General features: G+C 42.1%; 1 protein-coding gene across 2 annotated transcripts in view; it reads right to left on the minus strand.

The window, feature by feature from the left end:
- alk (ALK receptor tyrosine kinase) overlaps window positions 1–22,209 on the minus strand; it is a 310,918-nt gene that overhangs the window by 39,707 nt on the left and 249,002 nt on the right. For both annotated transcript variants that reach the window (XM_076748574.1, XM_076748573.1), the window contains exons 6-11: window positions 17,665–17,796; window positions 13,246–13,380; window positions 12,372–12,475; window positions 9,633–9,805; window positions 7,803–7,897; window positions 14–118 (exon numbers count right to left, since the gene is read on the minus strand). In XM_076748574.1, coding sequence (XP_076604689.1) covers window positions 14–118; window positions 7,803–7,897; window positions 9,633–9,805; window positions 12,372–12,475; window positions 13,246–13,380; window positions 17,665–17,796 — 744 coding nt within the window. The remainder of the gene's footprint in view (window positions 1–13; window positions 119–7,802; window positions 7,898–9,632; window positions 9,806–12,371; window positions 12,476–13,245; window positions 13,381–17,664; window positions 17,797–22,209) is intronic.

The following is a 22,209-nucleotide window of genomic DNA, read 5'->3' on the forward strand; positions in this document are numbered from 1 at the left end:
TTTATGCACTTACAGTGATCTGGGAAAGGACTTCCAGTGGTTGGGGGTGTACTCTTGATCGTTGGTCTAAACGGCAGCCTGGTTGTGCTGGTGACCACTGGTGGAAACTCTCCGTTGGCTGAAATGAAATATAATGCATTTATTGAAAAGGCTGTACTTTCATTCGTTTCTTACTGTTAGACTGAAGGACTTGAAGAGTTATGCACAGTAGCTGTGCACCCCTCACTGGCTCAGAAAATGTGAAACCACCAGCAGGGGTCATTCTTTCATTTGCACCACCAATGGCAACAAGGATGGAGTGGAATTCATAACATCCAGCTCCTCTCCATTTCTCCCCATCTCTGTTCATTCCTACAGTAGATGGGTAAGCACATTCAGTCACAGTGTTTTGTAGCAATCCATCAGGCCTCCAGCCTCACCGCTTTCCCAGGACTGAGATCATAAGCTCGCCGGCACCTTGATCTCTTCCCCTCAAAGACTCACCCAGAATTAAGTCTTCCAGGCAAATGGCCTGTCTGATTGGCTATTGCGGTTTAAGATAGAGTGACTTTTTTTTTTTCTTTCTAACAGATGTAAAGTAGGGGAGACTCATTTGAAAACTGCAATATAATGGTTAGACACTGAGCTGGAAAACCAGTCACCTGGTCCCATTCTCTAGTTTTCAGCAGAGGTGGAGAAGCAGGAGTTCCTGTGGTTGCTTGGCTGAATCACTGAACAGATGAATCAATTTCTTTGATTTGGTACATGCACTGCAATCAGTGGTATAAAAGATTGGCCTGAATGGTGTTAAAGAAAGCTGCTGCCACATCTGATGAGGCACTGCAGAGGTTTCAATCAACGCAGCCCGTCAGTTAAGTCGAACGCAGCCCAGGTGTTATTGGCAGGCCTCATGGGGTTGCGCCCTCTCATCCAGAAATCTGGGCCTTCCGGGAGAAATCAGCATTATTATTGTAATTATCCTTTTTTTTAAATCTTTTTTTTTTGTTACGATTTATTATTATCATCATTGGATATATAAGTGCTTTATTGAAATGTCTCTCTATATCCAAATATCTTGCAACATTAGTGTACGGAAAATCAAGTTCTTATTGTTGAATGAAGCTGGTGAGCTTGAATTAAGTATTGGTAATCATATTTCTCTGTGGAAAAGGACATAAGAAAGTGGTTTACCAACAAGAAAAGCTCACCTAATGAGGATGGTCACTCAGCAGGTGCAGCCACGCTACAAGAATTAACCATCGCTAGTAGTTTTGTACAGTCCAGTAATGAAACGGGATGTAGCATTGTTACCACGTCAATGCTAACAACTTCAGCAGAGACAAGTGCAGCCACCACCGTGCCATCTCCTCTCCCCTCTCCTCCACTACTGGTGGGGCCTGCTTTGCTGTTTTCACCACCAGCAGCGACCTCTGAACGGGACAGCAGCTGTGCATCAGTTAGCAGCCTTTCCTCCAACCTCATCTTGCAGAATTAAGCAGCGTTACGCCTGCTGCAGCTTTATATACTGAAATGTATTAAGTAGGCCACATTCGTAGTATCATTTTTGTCTAAGTTGTTTTCCTGAACTGCATCCCAGCTTTTAGGTGCTTAAAAATAGTGGGTCTTTGTCAGTGTATGTTTGCAAATGTCCAGTAATAGACACGTGAGAGTGTAGAATAAAATGTTCCCAGAGCTGCACGCTATCGTAGTCTTGCTTGTTTCATGTGTAGTGCTGAAAATAGTGCTGATGCAACTGTTACAATGTCGCTGTTTAAGTGACGTTGTTTTGCTCAGGCCTTAGACAGAATGAATTATAAGGTTTGATAGCTGGGTGAGACTACGTGACTTTAGCATACTTTGCCAGTCCTATAAATAACAGCCTGCACTGTCACAAATCGGGTCACAATTCATACTGATGAGAGCAAGTTTTAAATGTCATAATAAAAAGATACATTAAATAAGCACACAATTTCATGCCAGTCTCTTAACATAAAAACTTACATTATACTCAATATGAATTCCATTGTTGCAAATATGAAAAGTCTGAAAAAAAGGACTTTGATTTGAGGCCCAGCCTTAAAAACCAAAGTTAGTACTTCTGGTACTGGGACTGGTTTAACATAACAAAAGACATGTCCACTATGGAGAAAGTGCTGAAATGACTAAATCAATGTTCAACAACAGTATTAACACCCTACAGCGCAAAATACATTTTAAATCTTAAATTCAAATAATTATTTGCTAACAACAGGCACCAGGGACATTGCAGAGTATGTACCAATTCCTGTGAAATGTGAACATTTTTCACTCCTACTTGGTAAAGGTTTCACTTGCTTATTTTAAGAACCCAGATCCAACATTCAGCTTAGCTGCTATAAATATGCCTGTGACTTTAACTCCAAAGAATGGAGTTCTGTCCAGCATCCCACTTCTTTGATGTAATGTTCTGTAGAAAAAGCCCTCTGTGGCTCCTGACCCTCGTTGTGAAAGCAGAAGACTTTTGCACAAGAGAGAATATTACAGAGAAGTCAGAAAAGGTTCACTGTGGTTTGTGGATCTGATAATGCTGCCATGATGCAAAGCTGTGACACCAAACAGGGGCATGGGTTCAAAATTGGACCTGCTGTTATTCTTCTAGTCTTGCCTCTGATTTACAACTTTTATATCAAAGCTGGGTACATTGTATTCCACCCAAAAAAGCTACACTGCCAAGTCAGCTTTAGAACAAAAGCTGTTTCAGTCAGACTACCACAATGCTTCAGTCTATCAACATCAATGTGAGCCTTCCGTCTAGTCTTTTCATTAAACTCTTTCAATGTGCTCAGTGTAGATACTTGAGGCACGCCAACAACGGTTTTGCAAATGAAACTCTATGCACGTATGACCAGCATAATAAGCTCCATTTCTGTTCTGCTTATGGAATAGGCTGTTGGTGATTACATGGTTTTATGGCCTATTTGCATTTCATATGACAAGAGGAAACAGAAGGTTAGCTGTTGACTGGTCTGTCTTGTAGAGCAGCACAATGGCATACAGTTTGTTGACACTGTAGCTGCCTGATATTCTCCATAGGGTTGCCCTGGATGGCAAACCGCAGCAAAGGATGATTTAAAGGTTTTATGAGAGTATTTTCTTTCAGTTATGTTTCTCTCAGCCACAACTACTCATGGAGTAAAAAGTTGCAGCTCCAGATAACACCAACAGCCCACTGATGAGCAGGTGGTGTTTCCAAACCTCGGAAAAGAGTTGCATGAGCTGAATATCAAGCAGAAATCCGAATGCAAGTTTCCTAATTGTGATGAGCCAATGAGTTGCTGACATCGTGTCATTTGCCTCCTTGGTGAAAACAAATCATGCCTGCTTTCCCTGCCTTCATTCTGAGGCTGTCAGGGGACAAAAGCAAGACTTTTCATCTTCATCTCTATAATCATTTTACCAGAAGAACACTCCCTCTTCTCCGTCCTGAATCCCCTGTCAACTCAGGCTGGAGGCTCACCGTTTATGACAATATGGCAGGGGGCTCCCTCAGCAGCTGAAGGTTTGGAAAGAGGCTGTGTGGCGCTGTTCCATTTGGTCCAACAAAACCCGCTTTGACTTAGAGCTGACAGTTTGACATTAATATTATTTGTTCTTTAGTTGAAACTACACCTATGGTCCTCTAGGTGGTATATATCATCACAGGGAATCAAAATGCATCAGCTGGTGGTCTCCACTGGAACTTACTTTGAGTTGAGAAATCCTGTAATTTTTGCTTCAAAGCTTTAAAAAACCTCAGCACAGCTTGCCAAAAAAGAAACTGCTAGAAAATCAATAGCTCATTCCCTAGCCCTGTAATCCCTGAATAAATATGATCGTCTAAGTCTCCACTGCTTGGGAGCTTTAATACAGATAGAGTTTATGTGCAGATTTGATGGATCACATACACCATGTGTGTGACCGCCATATGTTTGATTATTTGGGTGAATACTCTTCACAACACTGTCTCTTTACAAGTGAGACCCTTAGATGTCTTGTGTGTACACAACAAGTTCAGCAACTTTTTATTATCTTCAACAAAGTTGCTAATAAGCCTCTCTGCATTGTTATTCTGAGCATGAGGTAACATGCCACAGCAGAGCTACGGAATAGACAGAGCTAGAGCACACAGCATTGGTATGCTGCTGCAGCAGGAGAAGGACTCAGCAGGTCCACCACAGAGCAGCATGAACCAGAGGGCAGGGCAACGGCCAGCGTGGCTGTCACTGTTCATTAGCAGGGCGCCGGTAAGCTGCCTGAAGCCCACCAGAGGCCAGCCACAGGGGGAGTGGGCACCTCAGTTCCACCCGCAATATCTTGAGATTGCAAAAGCTCCTGGGAAAGATCCACAGCGACAGACATATCATGTTAATGGTTAGTATTTGTCCTAATGGAAAGATGGCATTCAAAAGCTGGCCTGGATTCCTAATCTGTTAACTCACATTTCTGGCTCCTATGTTTGTATCTGAATCTAAATCTAAAGGTGGCTAATAAACCGGGGAGAAACCACATTTAAATAAACTTCTTTTAATTAGCCCTAATGTATATGTCATCACTGTAAATATGCTGAAGGCTGCAGAGCATCTGTACTTACTCGTCCATGGTGTGTCTCACCACCCACAGGTGCAGGTGATAATTACGGAAACCAATAAATGTCAGTAATCTGGAGTTGTACTACATGAGTTACCACGACAGATAACACAGCTGCAACAACAAACCGAAACATCAGTGGATGATTTGAACAGAAAAACGGACTGGACCTTCACCGTGGATGAATAAAACTCTTTGTGCATGGGTCTGTATGGGAAAAAACAGAGTTTGAACAGACTGTTTTCATATCGCTTTAGTCCAACATATCAAATGATTTATATCCATTTTTGCACTAGTGAACCATTTGAGGAGCGTTGCTCTCCAGCGATGTCAAGGACCAGCTACTGAGGAGACACACTCACAGTGTGATGTTGGAGAGGCTCTATTAATGCAGCTCAGTGCGCAGGAAAAGAAGTGATGATACACGGCAGAGAGAAAGGGATGAACTTCCTGTGCTGTCTGATCCAATAACGTAATTTAATGATGCTGGTGAAGATAAAATGATAAAACTGACAGCCAGGTCCAACACTTGAAGGGCAATGGATACATCATCAGGCACACATGCTTGCCAAACTATACATCACATTAAAGCCAAGAGGAGTGCAGGAAAAAAGGCCACGGATGGCTGGTCCTCTGCATAATGTGTTCACAGTATGTTTGCCCACCGCAACATATTACAAGGCCGTGTTGTAATGTTCCCGTATCTATCGTGCTAATCGCTCACAGTGATCACTCTCGGAAGCGACGTCTTTTGCTGAGCTTCAGCATCTCCCATCGGCTGGTCTGATTGATAGGCAATAAAATGTGACTGTGTCAAGTGTGGCTGTAGGTAATGGATACCTGGCCTAGATTAAGAACTTGCCATCTGGAAAGTGAGCAAAGTGGGGACAGATGATCCTTCAGCGTTGACATACCAGTGCCGCCACTCCGGAAGATATAAAACACAATTGGTGTGCAAATATCTCTTGGAAAATGTCATCTCTTAACTGAAGAGCCTCTGACCCAATAAGCCAGTGTTGATCCAGAGCGATGGTTACTCTGCTCCAGCTTAGATCAACAGCAATTTCTCACATCATATTCAGCTGATGCACTCATGCTATCTGACTGCATTTTACGATGATGGCAATAGGGTGGAGATTATATCTGTAGTGGATAAACAAATTCAACAAAAACGTCATCTAAAGGTGAACACAAAATAGATAATGTGTGCCAGTCATATTCATTTATTATTGTGCAAAACTGGTATTTAAACAATGCGTTTTAAAAGCTCTACTCAATCACAACTCAACATTTTATCTTGATGCAGTAACAACACCAAACCAAGACATTCTCACCTTAGACAAAAAAAACAGGTTCAATTTTATAATCCATCAAGCATCACAATGAATCAGATTAAGGGAAATTAGAATTGCCAGCCTGCGACTGTTTGCCTCCACCAACCAGTCAAGTTGCAGTTTACATGAACATCTGTCCAGACTCATGTAATATATGTAATGAAGACTTTAAAGGAAGTTAAGAAATGGCACTAAGTGTCTTTCGTTGAAATGGAAGTTTTCACTACATTGACATGTATGATTCCACTGAATCATTTCCAGGGAGAAACATGCTGTCTTCACTTAGAGACTATTGTTACAGAAGAGTCCAGAGGACTATTAGAGAACTTCATCACATTGTGCAACAACAATCACCTGAAGATCAATATCACTGGAACCAATGAGCTTCAACCTGGCAACACAGAAGATCTATACAATCAGCACAGTTTCCAATTCAGTATCTGACATCAGATGTGAAATATGGTCCAGATCCGCCCTTCTGTTGGTGAGTTATGGTGTTGAATAAAAAAGAGATTGTGACATCACAGCGACCTTTTGGATAGAAAATGTTACTTCATGGTTTGCTCCTATTAGACTTTTGTGTTAAATCTTTTCATAATCATCATATGAATTTGTTTAGTGAGGTCACAGTCACCTTGACCTGTTCTTCCCAGAACAACGACTGCATAGGTGAACTTTGCAAGTAGGTTATTCTGACCTATATTTACCTTTATTGTGAGACAGTGACTTCTAGTTGCTGTAGTAATGTATGACAGAAGCAAAGGAAGAATTCATATGATTAATGTGTGAAGGTGGGGAGGATGGATGGGTCAAGCAAACAGGACTTTCACCCTGGAGACCTTGACCGTTTCCTAAACCTGAGCATGTAGTTTTGGTACCTAAACCTAACCAAAAATGCAGCTGTTCCACAATGTGAATGAGACGTACGTACGTATGTATGTACGTATGTACAGACAACCAGAAAACTTTATGTCTCTGGCCATGACCGTCATTGGTGTGCAGGCATAAAAATCAAACAGGGGAGTGGTCGTACCACTGGCTCATGAGTCTAATTCTTGGCCAGCGTTTATTCAGTTTATCACAACTTAATTTTAAGACTGTATTCAGGTATAAAGATGCTCAGACATTATTATTCCTGCCACAGTTAAAACAGGTTCCTCCAGATAGGCACCTTTTTCATCATTTTCCTGATGCCAGCCTCGGTTGTCATCTTACTTCTGTTTTTATACTGATAAACCATCTCAATTATAATGCAAAAATATCTGGAAAGGTGATGAGAGGCTTGACCTTTATGAGCCTGCAGTACAACATTGGAACATAAGCCCTTATCAATCAGCAAGCTATAGTTGGGCAGATTTGAACTGTGCTGACATTTCACAAGATACATTTGATAAGACGCATCAAAGGTTCCCAAAGAGAGTGCGCTAACGGAATGTAACAACATATATCATTTCTACAAAGTTTTGTCAATGTATCTCCAAACAAAACTGCAGTACATTTAATAAAGATCATTCCTAAGACAGCAGTAGATGCTTGGAGGACTAATTTTAATAGCGTTCAATGAGAATTGCAAACAGTTCGGCACTGCAGGAAAGAGGACAATGTGGTGTACGGCTATGTCAAGGGAATTGAAATGAATAAATCATGGATAAGCACGTCCTTGATGAATGCTCCAAAGTGTACAAAACTGCCACTCAGTCAAATCATTTCTCTGTAAAACATGAACACAGGGCAGACCTGTATTGATTATTAATTCAATTGTTTTTTCCCTATTGTGCTTGTCATGGTCAATCAATCAGGCAATCGGTCAAACAACTCTATTAATTCAAGGTCTGATGAAGTAAGAGTGAAAAAAGACAGACTCAACATTTTTATAGTACTCACATGCCAGGAAGCAGTCCATGCTGAAAGAGATATTGTCAAGAGAGATGGCTGAACCGGGTCCAGGTCCATCTTCTGTGCTGAACTGCAGCCAGAACCTGTGGAGGGACAGAGCTGTTTTAAGTACCTCGCAGCCTGTGAATGGTTGAATAGCTTCTGACTGAAATGATGGCAGGGAGAATTTATCGTGCCATTGAGGTTTGGCTTTGGAGGGTGTGCATTGTCCGCCTTATGACAGCTCAGTCTGTATTGTTAAGACCTGTTTGCTCTTTCAGCAGGTACACAAAAAGTTTGACTTCTTTGGTGATGAAACACATTTTCTGGTTCCAAATGAAATACGTTGGTGCACAAAACAATTTAGGCAGCCATGGTTATGCAAATGTGGCAAACCATCTAAAACCTTTAAGGGAATAGTCTGCCATTTTGGGAAATATGCTTGCTGAGTTGAGCTGAGAAGACTGATACTATGCTAATGTCTGTACTGTTAATTTGAAGCTGTAGCCAGTAGCCTGCGAGGCTCAGCATAAAGACCGACAACAGCTAGGAACAGCCATCCTGGCTCTGTGTGAAGAAAACAGATCTACCTGCCAGCGCCCCTAAAGCTCCCAGATTTACACATTAGAATCTGATTGATAATGGGGGGTTTACCTGCTGGACTATTTCTTGGCCAGGTTGAAAAGCAACCACGAAGGTACTATCTTAAACAAACGAGATATAAGGTATCTGTACTGTGGAGTTAAACGCATTTTTCACAAAAGTGTAAATGTTGTCTTTAGTGGGAGAGTTTGATCCGTATTTCATCATCTGTCCATTGATTAGTTTTACATGTTTTGGCATTAAGACAGTGGTAGGTCCCTCTGTGGCTGTAACTGACAGGCACGCAACCTACAGCTGAGTCAAAAGACATCCCCCTTCAACAACATCAGTCGTTCACATAGGAGGTTTGCATCTGTCAGTTTGAATATTTAATGACCTATGTCAATTGTTGCTTAAACGTGATGGAAGTCATATTGTATCTCCATTCTTGCCGTCAACCCACAGGTCCTCAAACCAAAAACACTCACATTCAAACTCACATACACTGTCTCTTACGTCCTGACTTTTGTGCGCTTCAGGCTGTATTTCTGATTCTATTTAAGCTTTACAAAGGTCACTTTGCAAAGACTGGCAGGTTCACCTAGTGGTTACGGACATGACATTCTAATTAAGAGCACAAGCACAGCTGACTACATAACCCAGGAATCAAAAATTAATCACTCTCAGGGGTGCAGGATTATCCAAGCTTGAATGGCAACGAAATCCCCAGTCAGGCAAACAGACATGAACTGCCTTATCTGTGGTTTCTCTTACTTCTTGCTCTTCTCCATTTTGCTTAAATTTCTCTCCTTTTAGAGGGGAAATCAGGGCCATAGCTAATTGGAAGGCAAGTAGGGTGGGTAGAGCCTTGTGTATTGATTTCTACTCTCTCTATCAGACTAGTGGAATAAAAAGAGAGGGGGGATATTTTGTACAATTGTACACATGGAAGGTCCATGGCAGAATACTAGAGTCCCTATGGGATTCATTAATTTTTGGAGTTGAGAGGAAATGTTTCCCAGACAATGGAAAGCAAATGTTGAAAATCTGCATTTATGAGAGGTGGAAAGAAGGAAGAAGAACTTCTTGGTTCTGTTTCTTGAGACTTCCTTTGCTTTGAGAGCATATGTGTGAGTGTGTTAGAGGTTTGTTGGGATGACAGTTGGATGTCTTATTTGCTATGAAACACCTTTAAGTGACAGTTTGTTGCTTTCAGACAGTCCAAACATGCGGATAAGTGTTTGCAATGAGTGTTACCAGTCTGCCAGTCCATAAAGGGGAAGTGTGATGAGCTTCCAGCCCCGTTCAGATCTGGGTTCACGGGCTGAATGCCACAGTCTGCGCTTCTCTTCAGGGCCGGTACTGTTCTCCACTATCCACAGAGACAGCGACCCCTTCTGTGAGCCTCCAGAACACATCCCGAATCGCACCTGTTGAAGTAAGGTGCAATTTTGAGTATTGAGGTAGCTGCAGATTAAGAATGCGTGTTACCACATGAAACACCACGCCAACTTTAGGCTCCTTTGAATATTTTTGAATTGACAGAAAAGCCGGCCAATTGTATTTTCCGTCAAGGAAGGGATGCATTTAAAATTGCATTGAGATCAATCAGCAACAGCCATCTGTTCAGTTCTAATTATTCTAAGATTAATAGAATTCTACCAGGATCATAATTTGGGTTATTTCACTATCTATGCTGCGCCTGCATGCTTCAGCACAAATCAGTCTCATTTCCCTGTTTTCAGGAGGGATATGGTGGGTGTAAACCTGCTTAAAATTAAACAACATGCAGGCCGTAGCAAGAATTAAATAGGAACAGGAATCCACAGCTTACTAACAAGCATGGGATGTGACCATGTCCCTCTACAGCATTTTATTGAAGCCAAGAATATTATTCTTGCTTCACCATTTAAGTGGAACAGATGCTGGCTTAAGCCTGATGAAAAGTACACGTAGAGGCGACAGTACCCAGACAACCGCATTCATGCTGAGTGCTTGCATCGTGCTCGTCGATAGCAGGTTGCAGGTTCTTATCATCAACTGCAAGACCACATGGTGACCGTTTAAACATCAAGATTACAGACGCAGCACAGTGCACGCTGGGCACGACATGAAAGTGTAGCTAATACCCAAAACTAATATCCTCAACATAGTTGTCCAAGAGCAGACAAGCTAGATTGAACAGCACCAGTTCAGTGTAGAGAGAAGGATTTAGAGTGTTAATCTGGAATCGTGGCTAATCTTTGGCTCTATGCCAAGACGCTGGGAGGCAAGGTCTGCAATGGTATAGTGCTGCCTCCACTGCTCTCCACAAATATCAGACGCCCCTGATTCACACCTGAAAAACAGCAAGTATCTCCTCCTATACTTTTATTCTTTTCTTTTTCTGTTTTTCCTGTCATCCACTGTCGTTCGCCCCCTCTGTCTCTCTTATTATCTTGTTTTTTGACCTCTTGAACTGGCTTCAGCTTCTCTCACCTCCATTCCCTCCCTGTCTCCACAAAGTGCACATGCAGAAGGCCAAAGGTCGCTGTGCTGAGCAATATTAAAACATAACTCAGAATGCTAGATGCAAAAGCATCAATCAAGACTTCAAGTACACAACCAACCCTGGAGACCTGCTCTGTGAGCATCATGATCTGAATAATGCATGACTTCTAATATTTTCACAAATAGGTCAGCAGATACAACCTGTGATGGATGAGGTCAACTTCACTGTTAGGATCTCTCAGGAAATGCAGATGGCACAGTGTTAACCTGCTGTCTTGGCACATTACCACTTGATTTTTGAGCTGTTTCTGAAGGAATTAACATACAGAATTAAAAAGTTCTTTCTACTCCTACAGGAAAAACTATCAGTTCCTGTCTTAACTGAAAAGCACTGCTGAAAAATGCAGCTATGTGGCCTTCTATGCAAATCCTATTCTTTTTTTTACATTTTGTTTTATTATTGCACAACTCTAAATGTCAACACAAAAACAATTTTTTTTTTTTATATTAGCTGTTGTATGGTAAAGCCACAAATGAATCTGAGTGAGCACACGTTTATTTCCTGGTGACCAGTGCAGCACATTACAGACAAATCCAAAGCTTGGCAGACCTGTCGCTGTTGCAGTCGCTGTTCAGGAGCCAGGTTTAGACAACACTCAATTGAGCACACATACACAGAGGTATTCAGGCAGTTTTATGTGAGAACATATGTCTGCTGCTGCATTCATAGTTGAAGTGGTGTGCATGGCTAAACCAAAATAGAAAGCTTAAGTGGAAGGAATCAGTCGAACAGTGTGTTTACCTGCTCTAACATAAGCTGCAAACGGTTGGATTCTTGGTATTTCCAAAGGCAAAGGTCATGTCATCGGCAAACAATATTATTATGTGGGATTACAGGTTAGAAAACTGCCTGCTCAGGACACGAACATTCACTGGCTGGAAGCCAAAGTTCTAATTATCAGTGATTAAAGGTCAAAACAAGTCTCTGTCGTGTCCTTCATTAGTTTCGGGAGGTTTTCTTCAGCCAAACTTACATTAGATAACTTAATGTTTTCCACACTAAGTGTTTTTTTTTCTCATCCTCAAAACATTTTCTCATATGAAAGTGAAGCACAGACTTTGAAATTTTAAAACATAAATCTAACCATTGTGCGCTTGCCAGTGTTTTTCTATAGTAAGCTTTAAAGCCACCCAAAGCTTATGTATGGAGACACCTTCACAAGCTGCTTTTACAACAAATCAGCTAGAAGCATCCGAAAGTTCGCTGGAGTTTTAAACCAGCTCACAGAGCTCGAGCATTACTTTACACAAGCTGATGATAAAATCTGCTCGCAACAGTTATCCTTACATTGGAGAAAATCCAGGGTCGTCAGCTAGAAATAAGAAGACTGCTTATATTTACTGCAGTGTGAACTCGAAGACCCACTGACCCAAGAGTGAACTGAATTGAGTAAATCTGATCATACATTTGTGCATGTCTGTGAAAGAAAATGACACTTTGCTCACCTTGCATGGGGAGTTTCTTAGAGGAGGAGGGAAGAGGGGGCTCCTCAGTAACGCTGAGCTACGCTGACCTTTGGACTGGCCTCCTTCCACACTGAATGCGGCACCTTTAACACACAAACGCATATATTAAACACACAGAGGAAGGAAAACTGTGCCAGAACTGAAACTTATTACACAGAGACTAAAACTTTAGGATAGAAAATTGAAAATAAAAATATGTGAAACTGAGCTGCTGCCATGTTTGGTTATCTCTCTCTTTACCTTGATGCAGAACTTTAAAAGAGAATAATGTTCAGCAGAGCAACAGCATCAAACAGTATAGCTAACATTGATTATCTGTCATGTCAGGTAACTGTGGCAGTCACAGACTGAGAAAAAAATTCTAAAATGATGCATAAATTATAAATAACACCACTAAACATGGTGTAAAATTATAATGCTCCATTTATGGGTTCCCCAGACTGCCTTTGAGACCTCTGTAAATAGTCGAGAACAAAAACAAGCCTCAGGAAACTGAGCCACGCTCGAGTCACTGCACCGACAATGAACTGCAGATGTAGGACTCAGACTCTGCACGCTGCAGCTTTTACACCCGGTGGGATTGTGTTTGTAGCAGCACACCGAGCTCCGAACAAGACAACACGTCTGTGTCTGACACATCAGAGAGTTTTGGTTACCTTTCCATATTCACAAGCTGTTAGACTCAAATATTCAACATTGTTGGTTTAAAAATCTCCAAGTCTAAATGTTTCCCCTTTTAAGTGATGAGACATTAATGCTGCTGTATGCACAATAAAGAGAGCCTGCAAGTAGGCCACTTCATCATTTGATCAGAGCAGTGTTGATGATATCATGAGAGATGTGTCTTAGTCACCTGATGACGGGCAGCTCTGTCTGGTCGCCTTGGCTGGTGACTGGAGTCTTCTCCAGGAGAGACCGCGGCCCGTTATTGGCTGCCAACTGCACTCTCCCTCTTCAAAAGAGCAGTAGCTGCCATTGAGAAAGTGGCCTGAAGAGATACAGGAGAGAGAATATATCAGGGGAGGAGAGGAGAAGATGATAAGGAGGGGGGCCGAAAGAGGGGGGCATACAATGAGTGGACAGGCACAGCAGGGGGGGTGGAGAGGAGAGAATGGAGTGACTGCCAAACTGCCAAGGAGAAAAAGGACAGGACGGGGACTGGGGATCAAAGAGTTGAGCGACAGTGAAGGCGAAGAGGTTGAGAGGAGAGAAGCATGCGGGGGGTGCAAGACTAATGGCTCACAGGACTAAATGTGTTGGCGAAAATTAGGGTTGAAGTGTGGTGGGGTGGGGTGGGGGCTGGGGGGGGGCTCTGAGAGTGACTCGAGAAACAGGAACAGAAAATGGAAAAGGCCCAGAGGGGGAGATAGGAAAGAGTAGAGGAAGAGGGTCTGAGGGGAAATGAGAAAGCTGAGGTAGTGACATGATGTGTTTTAGAGGTGGCAATCAACTTGAAATCACTTCACAAAATGGCAGGGGCCTCAGAAGCCTTTGGACCACTGACCACAATTTACAAAGTTAGTCTGTACAGCTGCAATACATGGAAAATGCTTAATTGGTTTGTGCAGTGCTCGCATAACCACAAAAAGAGATACGCATGTCTCTGTATGTGTGTGTGTGTGTGTGTGTGTGTGTGTGTGTGTGTGGCCTGTCTCCTTATTTCCACACAGCGGCTTAATGAAAAAGTGCAAATTCCTTGATTTGCAAGCAAGGTTTCTCCTCTTATGTTTGGCTAAGTGACTGACTGAATAAATCAAATAGAACTTAGACAGGGCAAATATTCCAGCACCCATTATTTTTTGCCAATGGCACATTTTTGGGTTGAATTTTTCACTTTCAGGACTATTTTCCAATCCATCGCCACTCACAGATAGCACAGATAGTTTTATGTGTGACACGTAGGGCTCCAAATCAGTTTAAATTTTTCATAACTAATGTCACTGTCATGTCCAAGGTGCTGAAATGACAACACTGAAATACCCGTCATATATGAATAAATCATATAGCATGGATTATTTAAGTGTGTCACTCACTTATTACAGTGCTGAAGTTCATATCAGAGAAACTTTGGTTTTCTGGACCACATTCTTATGGACTAAAATGACTTTTTTTAATCTTACATATCTAGATCTATTTATGACATACATATCTCTCGTTTAATTATTCATTCTTTATGATTTTAGGTGTTGCTGAGGTGGGTTTAAGTTTCATTTCAGCGTGAAAGTTTTCGCCTTAAGTTTGCTTTATGTTCCTTTTATCCCGAGCCGCTGTCCACGAGCGCCCATTACCTAAAAGAATGAGCGAGTGCCCTGATAACAGTGTGCTTTTTGGAAATGGCATCATCCAGATAATGGAACTGAAACTGGCCCGAGCAGAGATCATAAAGCAGGTATTCTTCAAGGGAGAAACAGCAAGAAAAATGCTCCCTTTACCAATGAGACTAGTTTCACATTACTTTTATCCAAACAGTCTGTTCATGTTTCAAAGACCCAACATCATTAAACATTTCATTTTTATTTTAATGTTACACAAAGAAAAATTGCTAAATTGAAGCTATGTTTTTGGGAATGTTTTTCTCAAGCAGATAAAAGCTCCTCTGGACTTACGGGATAATAAGTAAATTTCATGTTCTACTGTGTCTTGTGATATTGTGAGTCACTCTCTTTCTTACGTAAACCAGTTAGTGTCACTGAGATGTTCTTCGTGCAAAGCAAAGACATTCAAAGTCACATCATATGATAGCCGCTCATGACATGAATGAAGAAGGCTGTGGTGATATCACATCTGCGCATCAGCTCCGTGCTGATGCCCAAGCTATCATTCAGAACTGTTTGCCGTCAGTCTTCGACCTGAAACACTGTATTTAATGAGGTGGGAAAAAAGTGTCATTACTAGTTTATGAAGTCTGAAATGAACTTTACTTAATCTTTATGAATGCTGAGAGTAGAGTGTCATCCAGTTATATACGTCACTTTCAATGCAATGTCAACACCGCTCCACCGATGTCATGACAACTTGACGAGAGGACGCAGCCTATAAAAACATGCCATGGCAGGACCCCTCTAATAAAGACTGACTACACTAGCATATGCTCTTAGATTATTCATTTAAATCGAAGCGAGAGATAATGAAGCTATCATAAAGTCTTATTACACTGCCAATTGTAATAAGAGTGTCGTCACACTGAAACTCTTACAGTTACCACTGTAGGTCTGCGTTGAGGAAAATACTGCGCGGGAAGTGATGTGGCGCGTGTTTGGGGCTGACTGGTCTCAGTGTGTAATGGCTGATCTTTGGGAGCAGCAATGATCCGCTTTCACTGATGATGTTCCAAGACAAACAAACACAAAAAAAGAATCTCTAACGATTACTACTTTACATTCCTGCTCGCATCCACCTTTGATGCAAGCAGCATTTCTCTGTAGTTGCAGGGGAACTGTAGCGTTGGAGAGCAGTGGGGTGCCTGCAGAGTTTAGACCAACTACCAGAGGAAGCTGTGACTCTCAAAAGAGTGGAGGATGTGTTGATGCATAATGATGCCAGGGTAGGATGGCGAGGGAGATCCACAGGGACTCCATTTCCCTTATATGTCAAAGATTTCTGTGATTGACACAAGCTAAGTTTGTTCCTCCTGCCTCTCTCTGCTTTTTTTCCCCTCTGTTAATGAGCCTTGGCACAGCTTATGAAGGATTTAAATAGATCAAATCAAATGAAGAAGATAACTGGTGACTAGATCATAGAGAATATGGTATCAGAAAGGGAACACTATCTGATTTGGGAAGCAGGGGGTAATTGTGACAAGTGAAAGAGATGAAAATGGAACAAATGCGGAGCCTAAGGTACAGTAGTGGAGTGCGGGTGACAGCGAGAGAAAAGAGACACATATGAGAGTATGAGGGTGGACTGATGAACCGTGGACCATTGCTCCCTGTCCTTAATCAAAAAGGATAAAGGTTATTACTATTTTAAGAATAGATTGAGAGACAGAGAGAAGACCTTCAAAGCAAATGACAGCTGGCCTTCATGCCTATGTGCGCTCAGTATTATGAGAGCACACAGTGGAAAAGACGTGTGGAGATGTAAGGAAAAGAGGCGTCAGATCGTACACATTTCCCATTGGCTCACAGCAATAAGCCTTTCCCTGGAAGACCCATCAGTCAGTGTCAAATATTAAACAAGACTCTGCCTGCTCTGTATGTTACTGATGTAAATAAACAATTACAGTCTTATTATGGTCTCCATAACACGTGATTCTGGAATATGCATGTGATCATTATATCTCATGCTTTGCCGCAGATGGTTGCCGAATTAAGCCAATGTGTGTACAAGCTGGCTTTGTTTTTTACTTATTGTTATTTATGCTCAAATTTCCAATTCTGGCTTCTACAATCAAAACATTACACAAACACACACACACACTTCTTAACATTCAAATGGAGATTATACCCTTGGGTTAGCCTCTCAGGCCAATTAGCAGTGATAATTCCATTCTGCAGTAGAAAGAGGAGCCGCGCCTGGCTGGGATTTTCACCTCCTTTTTACCCTCTTATCTCCCATAGTTAGCAAACATATAAGCAAGAGGGAGCAGCCATCATTTTAATAAGCACCACATGGGAGGCTGACCTGCACCGTGGGGAAGAGCAAATTAATTCTAGTCAGTTTTATATGGGTGAAAAACTCTTAAATCAAACTACAACATTAAAAAAACTCAAGGGTAAGAGTTTTGAACTCTGTGTCTCTAAATTGTGAAGACAATGAAAAAATAAATGCATGCAGGTAGGACTAAAAAAAGATCCTCGCCACTCACACAGACACTCATCCACACACACACACACACACACACACACACACACACACACACACAAACAGCAGGGCCTGGGGGACTTCACTTATGAATAAGATGTCAGCATACTTGGCTAGTGTTCCTCCTAGGCCTCAGGAAAAGCAGAAAACAAATGTGCATAGAGATAGAAATAACAGCCATGGAATATGTCAAGGGTGAGAAATGCTAGCCAAGCATAGCTACGCTGCCTTTTTTTTTCCTGCCTTTCCCCTTGCCTCTCTTTCAGGAAAGCTCACGCAGATGCTTAGTTGTTGCTCTGTTGGGCAGGACGCAATGACTTCATTAAAGACGACTCGCTACGGCTCACCAACTTCACAACTCTGCCGGTTTGCTGTAGAAATGAAGGCAGGAAGGTCGGCTGACACCTGAGCTTCCCTCTTACAAATTCCTGTCAACACCTGCTCCCGTAGCCTATCAACGTGTACTCACGACAGAGGTCGCCTTCGTCATCGCCGAGCGGACAGTCTGTAGTGAAGTCGCACAGTTTGTCCAGTGGGATCCCAGGACCCTGGTGACAGTGGTATTGACCCTCCAGTGTGATGTTTGGGCCGGGTGAGGACACTGGACAGAGGAGGAGGGAGGAAAAGAAGAAAGAAAATCTGTCAATGGAAACGCTTCCTCACACAGTCACTGTCACAGTACCTCAGCCAAAAATGTTCGCACAGTGCCGTCAGAGTTTAGAAAATTATTTGCTTGTTGGCAGCAAAAATCAGAAAATAGAACAAAAAAACAAACAAACAAACAAAAAATCTACTTGAGCTGAGGAAAATAGCTCCCGATTACGTTCCAACGCATTGAGTATCATTGCTAGATTTATATGTTAGACACAAAACACAAATCAGCTCAGGGAAAACATAACTTACAAACAGAAGAAAATATGCCGTTGCTACATAAAAGTACATCAGTCAGTGACAAAGGCTAATATAAGCCCAGACTGTAAACCCTGCATGACATCCACAGGCTGCCTGTAGCATCATAAATAACCTGGCCCAGGCTGCATAAGCATCTGACTGAATACAGTACGTATCCATCAGACAAGGAACACGAGCAGCCAAAACAATGACCTAGATACTGTAGCAGGTAGCACAAGGGGTGGGTGGGGGTGGTAGGGGGGGGGATTACACGGGAACAGACACACACACACAAACACACACATACACACACACACAGACACACCAACTGATATCAGCGGTCTCAACAACTCAACTGTAACCTGAGCCATTTGCATATCTATGCAAATCAGAGAGGTGATATCTCCTGATTGGAAACTGACTGCTCACCTCCACCTGAATCATCAGAAGCTGATGGCAGCACAGAGAACAAAACAGTGAGGCAGAAAAAACAAAAAACAAAAACCTGTCCGCTGATGGGGATCTCGTTTCTCTCCCTCTCTCGTCAGGAAGAAACAAGAGGTGATTCTTATCATGAGTGACTGGCTCGGCTTACTGTAGTTTGCCCTTGATCTGTATTATGTAGATTTGTTCCCCACTCAGACGAACTTGGAGTCGGAAGTCTGATAACATGGGAGGCCATGACAGACAGAGGCGGCGTACAGAGCGAGCGCTGCGAGCTGAGCTGACTCGATAGGCATTAATGCTGCACTGACTTCAGCGTGAAGATTGTAATGAATGTACACTTTTCAGTTTTTCAGTTTGCATAATTTTCTCCGTGACACAATGATGCACCTTCAGTAGCACTTTCCTCAAGCTCAGCCTCAAATTAGGGCGAAAGGTTCACAGACATGTGCCAGGACAAGATAGAGTAGAGGATAAATCAACACAGAAACATTTAAAATGTGAAGTGTCAGAAGGAAATAAACAAAACGATGAAAATGCCAAATGATGTTGGTGTTGCTTTTAGTTGGGCGTGTGGCTTGCCAGGCTAGTAAATTCTCTCGAAAACAATCAAGACAGGACAAACCAACACTAACGTAAGTGGCTGGAAGTAATTGCGGGTGATGTCAGCTGAGCTATAAATTAAAACATTTAATGATGCATCTGTTTATGTTGCTGCATGCTTTAGCAAGCCTGTTACAGATACAATTTAAGATCAGCCAGTACAGTATATGATCCATTCCACAGGGCCAAATGTGTGTCACGTAATGCGTTGGGTAAAATGTGTCAGTTCAATGTGCAATAAAAGTTTAAGCACACAAGTAAAGGACTACAGTTGTTACCAGCATGGTAGTAACACAGAAATGGCTGTCTAGTTATAATGCAGTGCGGGGCAGAAATTTCACAGCTATGGCTGATTCCAAGCGAGTTCGCCACGTTTTGTCACTGTGGTTGAGAAACCTCAAGGCCCACTGGGAAACTGGCACAGTCAACTCAATGGATTAGAAAGAGGGGGTGGCATTTTCTATTGGACAAAAACACATTCGTCAGGGGCCTCCCACAGTCCACTATTGTGGCACGGCCTTAATGGCTGCACAGAGCCACATTAAGGTGTCAGTGAATAAACATGGCAGTGAATAATCCAGGTCTAATTCTTTGAAAACCTATTAGTCTGAGTAAATGACCCTTTTTTCGTCAATGAGTGAACCACCTTTTGGCACTCTTTGTACAAACTAAAGCCTGTGAACAAGTGCATATGCTCGTACACGTTAAACTACAGTCTCACAGACACGTGACGTTCACTGAACAAAGCACAGAAAGGAAGGCATATATACCATTTTTTTTTAATTATTAGTCATTTTTGGTGCATTTTTTGCCTTTTTTTGATAGAACTGATGAAGAGGGGAAAGGAAACGTGGGAAAGACAGATGCGTATGACATGCAATAAAGGTTGCCGACTCGCGCTGAACCAGCAATAGTTGCAACCATGCAGCCATGTGTCGGTAACTATTCAGCTACCAACGCTCTCCAAATACACCATTATTTTTTTTTTCAAATGAGGTGAGGCGGAAGCTTGTTTATTTATGACCAACTGTGTGGGTATAGATGTGGTTTTGCTATGTGTATTGAGTCATGCTCAACCCATGCATTATGCATTCACTGTGCTCAGTGGCTTCCTCTCTGTATAATGTTGACACCGCAAGCAGAATGATTTATCAAGAAAGAAAAAAAAGTTATCTAGAGTACACTGAAACCTTTGGGCGAGGTATGTAAATTCATCGATTTATCTTAGTTTAATGACAGTGGAGTAAAAAGTATCAAAGTGGCGATGTCGCTGAACTTTAAGCTCCCGGGGCAGGAAAGTGCAGCCAGACATGGCCGCTGCACTCCTGGACTACCGCAGTTCTTAAATCACACTTGTCAGATTGTGAAAACAAGGGCCAGTGGGGGATGAATTGCCTGTGGGAGTAAGTGAGCTTTGTTATCCATGTGCTCAGGGGGTCGGTTTGGTTCTGTGAGAGGAATGATGTATGAGTGGCGAGGAGCTTGAGAGGTGACTGGAGAGGGCACACACTGCTGATAAATGACCACACAGATACGCTAACATAGGACTGGAGACACTTGTTGAATACAGCTAGGCGGTTAACAATTAGCGTCTCTGTGCACGGCTGTCAGCATCACTGCAAACAGCTGGGATCACGCCTTCTTTAACATGTCGGCTGCTGAAACGAATATTGTTTCAGTTGTATATGACAAATATTCAAAGGTGTAAGATTAAAAAACAGCAAATCTACCAGACAAGAGAGATCAACAACAATGCTGCATTTCAGTCAAAAGGAAGTAAATGCTGCACGACAGGAAGCTTTCGTACGTTGACACAAACGGTCTGTTAACTGACTCCAGTGTCAGCTCAGACACCCTTGTGCCTGTTTTTTCTTATGACAGTATCTCATTCAGATTACTGCCCTCCAGCTTTGCAAGCTTTCATAACAAATGAGTTTCATTGCAGAATTCTGCCAGCTGCATCACTGTCGTTTTCAAGGTCCAAAGGGTTTCAGAGCTTTAGAGTTGCAGGTCTGCGCTGACGTTGATCTTCTGCCGCAAAGCTGAAGGAACGGGAAAGACAATGAGACAGACGTCTGCTTGTTTGCTGTACTTCTCAGCTTCTTGTTGCTTTTGTCTAAATGTCAGGAAAGTGGAAAGGAAGCGGGAGCCATCCGTCACAATCTGCCTGGGTTACCAGGATGGATTGTTGCCAACTCTGTGTAGATATTTGCTAAACAATTAACAAGTAACCAGACAAGAGTCAATTAGCACATCTGTGTTATCAGTATATGCTGTTGGTACAGCCGCTGCAGACATCCAGTGGGCGAGGAGAGAGGGCCTCGCAAGCCTATCATTGTTAACGGCTGCTCCTCTTAGATGGTGCATATGGATTGTTTTGCTTTCATTTAGTTATTTTTATTAGCAGTGTCGCCATCTATTATAGTGCATACCTTTCTGTTATATGACATGTTGGAGCCATGTTTGAAAGTTTGTCAAGACAATTCCACAAATTTGCTTTGGCAATCTGAATACCTTGGATCTGCTAAGATTAACATAATTTAATACGCTTAAGTCTGAATTAACGGATGCAGCAAGCACAATACTATGGTTCAAATGTCTGAAAATATAGCCTTGTTATGTATATGAAACATGGGTCTTGTGCAGCAGTTTAATCATTTTCACCTTATTACCAAATGTAGCTTAATAAAGTTTTGTATGCACGAGAAAAGAGGCATTTTTAAGCACAAGAACATTCTTCTCCCATCTTCTCATGTCAGTTGAGCATGTAAAGATGTGCTTTCATTAAAGTTTTGTTTTTCATCTTCCTCCTCAGAAAATCCCCCTCATCAGATTAGCACCCAAGTTGTCCTAGTTTTTCAACTTTCATTCATGCCATCTGCTTACAGGATGAAAATCAGGGAACGCTTTACCTACAAGATCAACAGCAAAACAAGTGAGCAAAACAGGAATCAAATGACGGCCAAAATCTATGCTAAAAAATAGACGAGATCCAGTCAAAGACACAGTCAAAACGCTGAAGAATCGGACAAATCTCAGAAACGATGGAACTGGTGTTTGAAAATCTTGTAAGTCA

The sequence above is a fragment of the Chaetodon auriga genome, chromosome 14 (genome assembly GCF_051107435.1).
Source record: "Chaetodon auriga isolate fChaAug3 chromosome 14, fChaAug3.hap1, whole genome shotgun sequence".
Classification (NCBI taxonomy): domain Eukaryota; kingdom Metazoa; phylum Chordata; class Actinopteri; order Chaetodontiformes; family Chaetodontidae; genus Chaetodon; species Chaetodon auriga.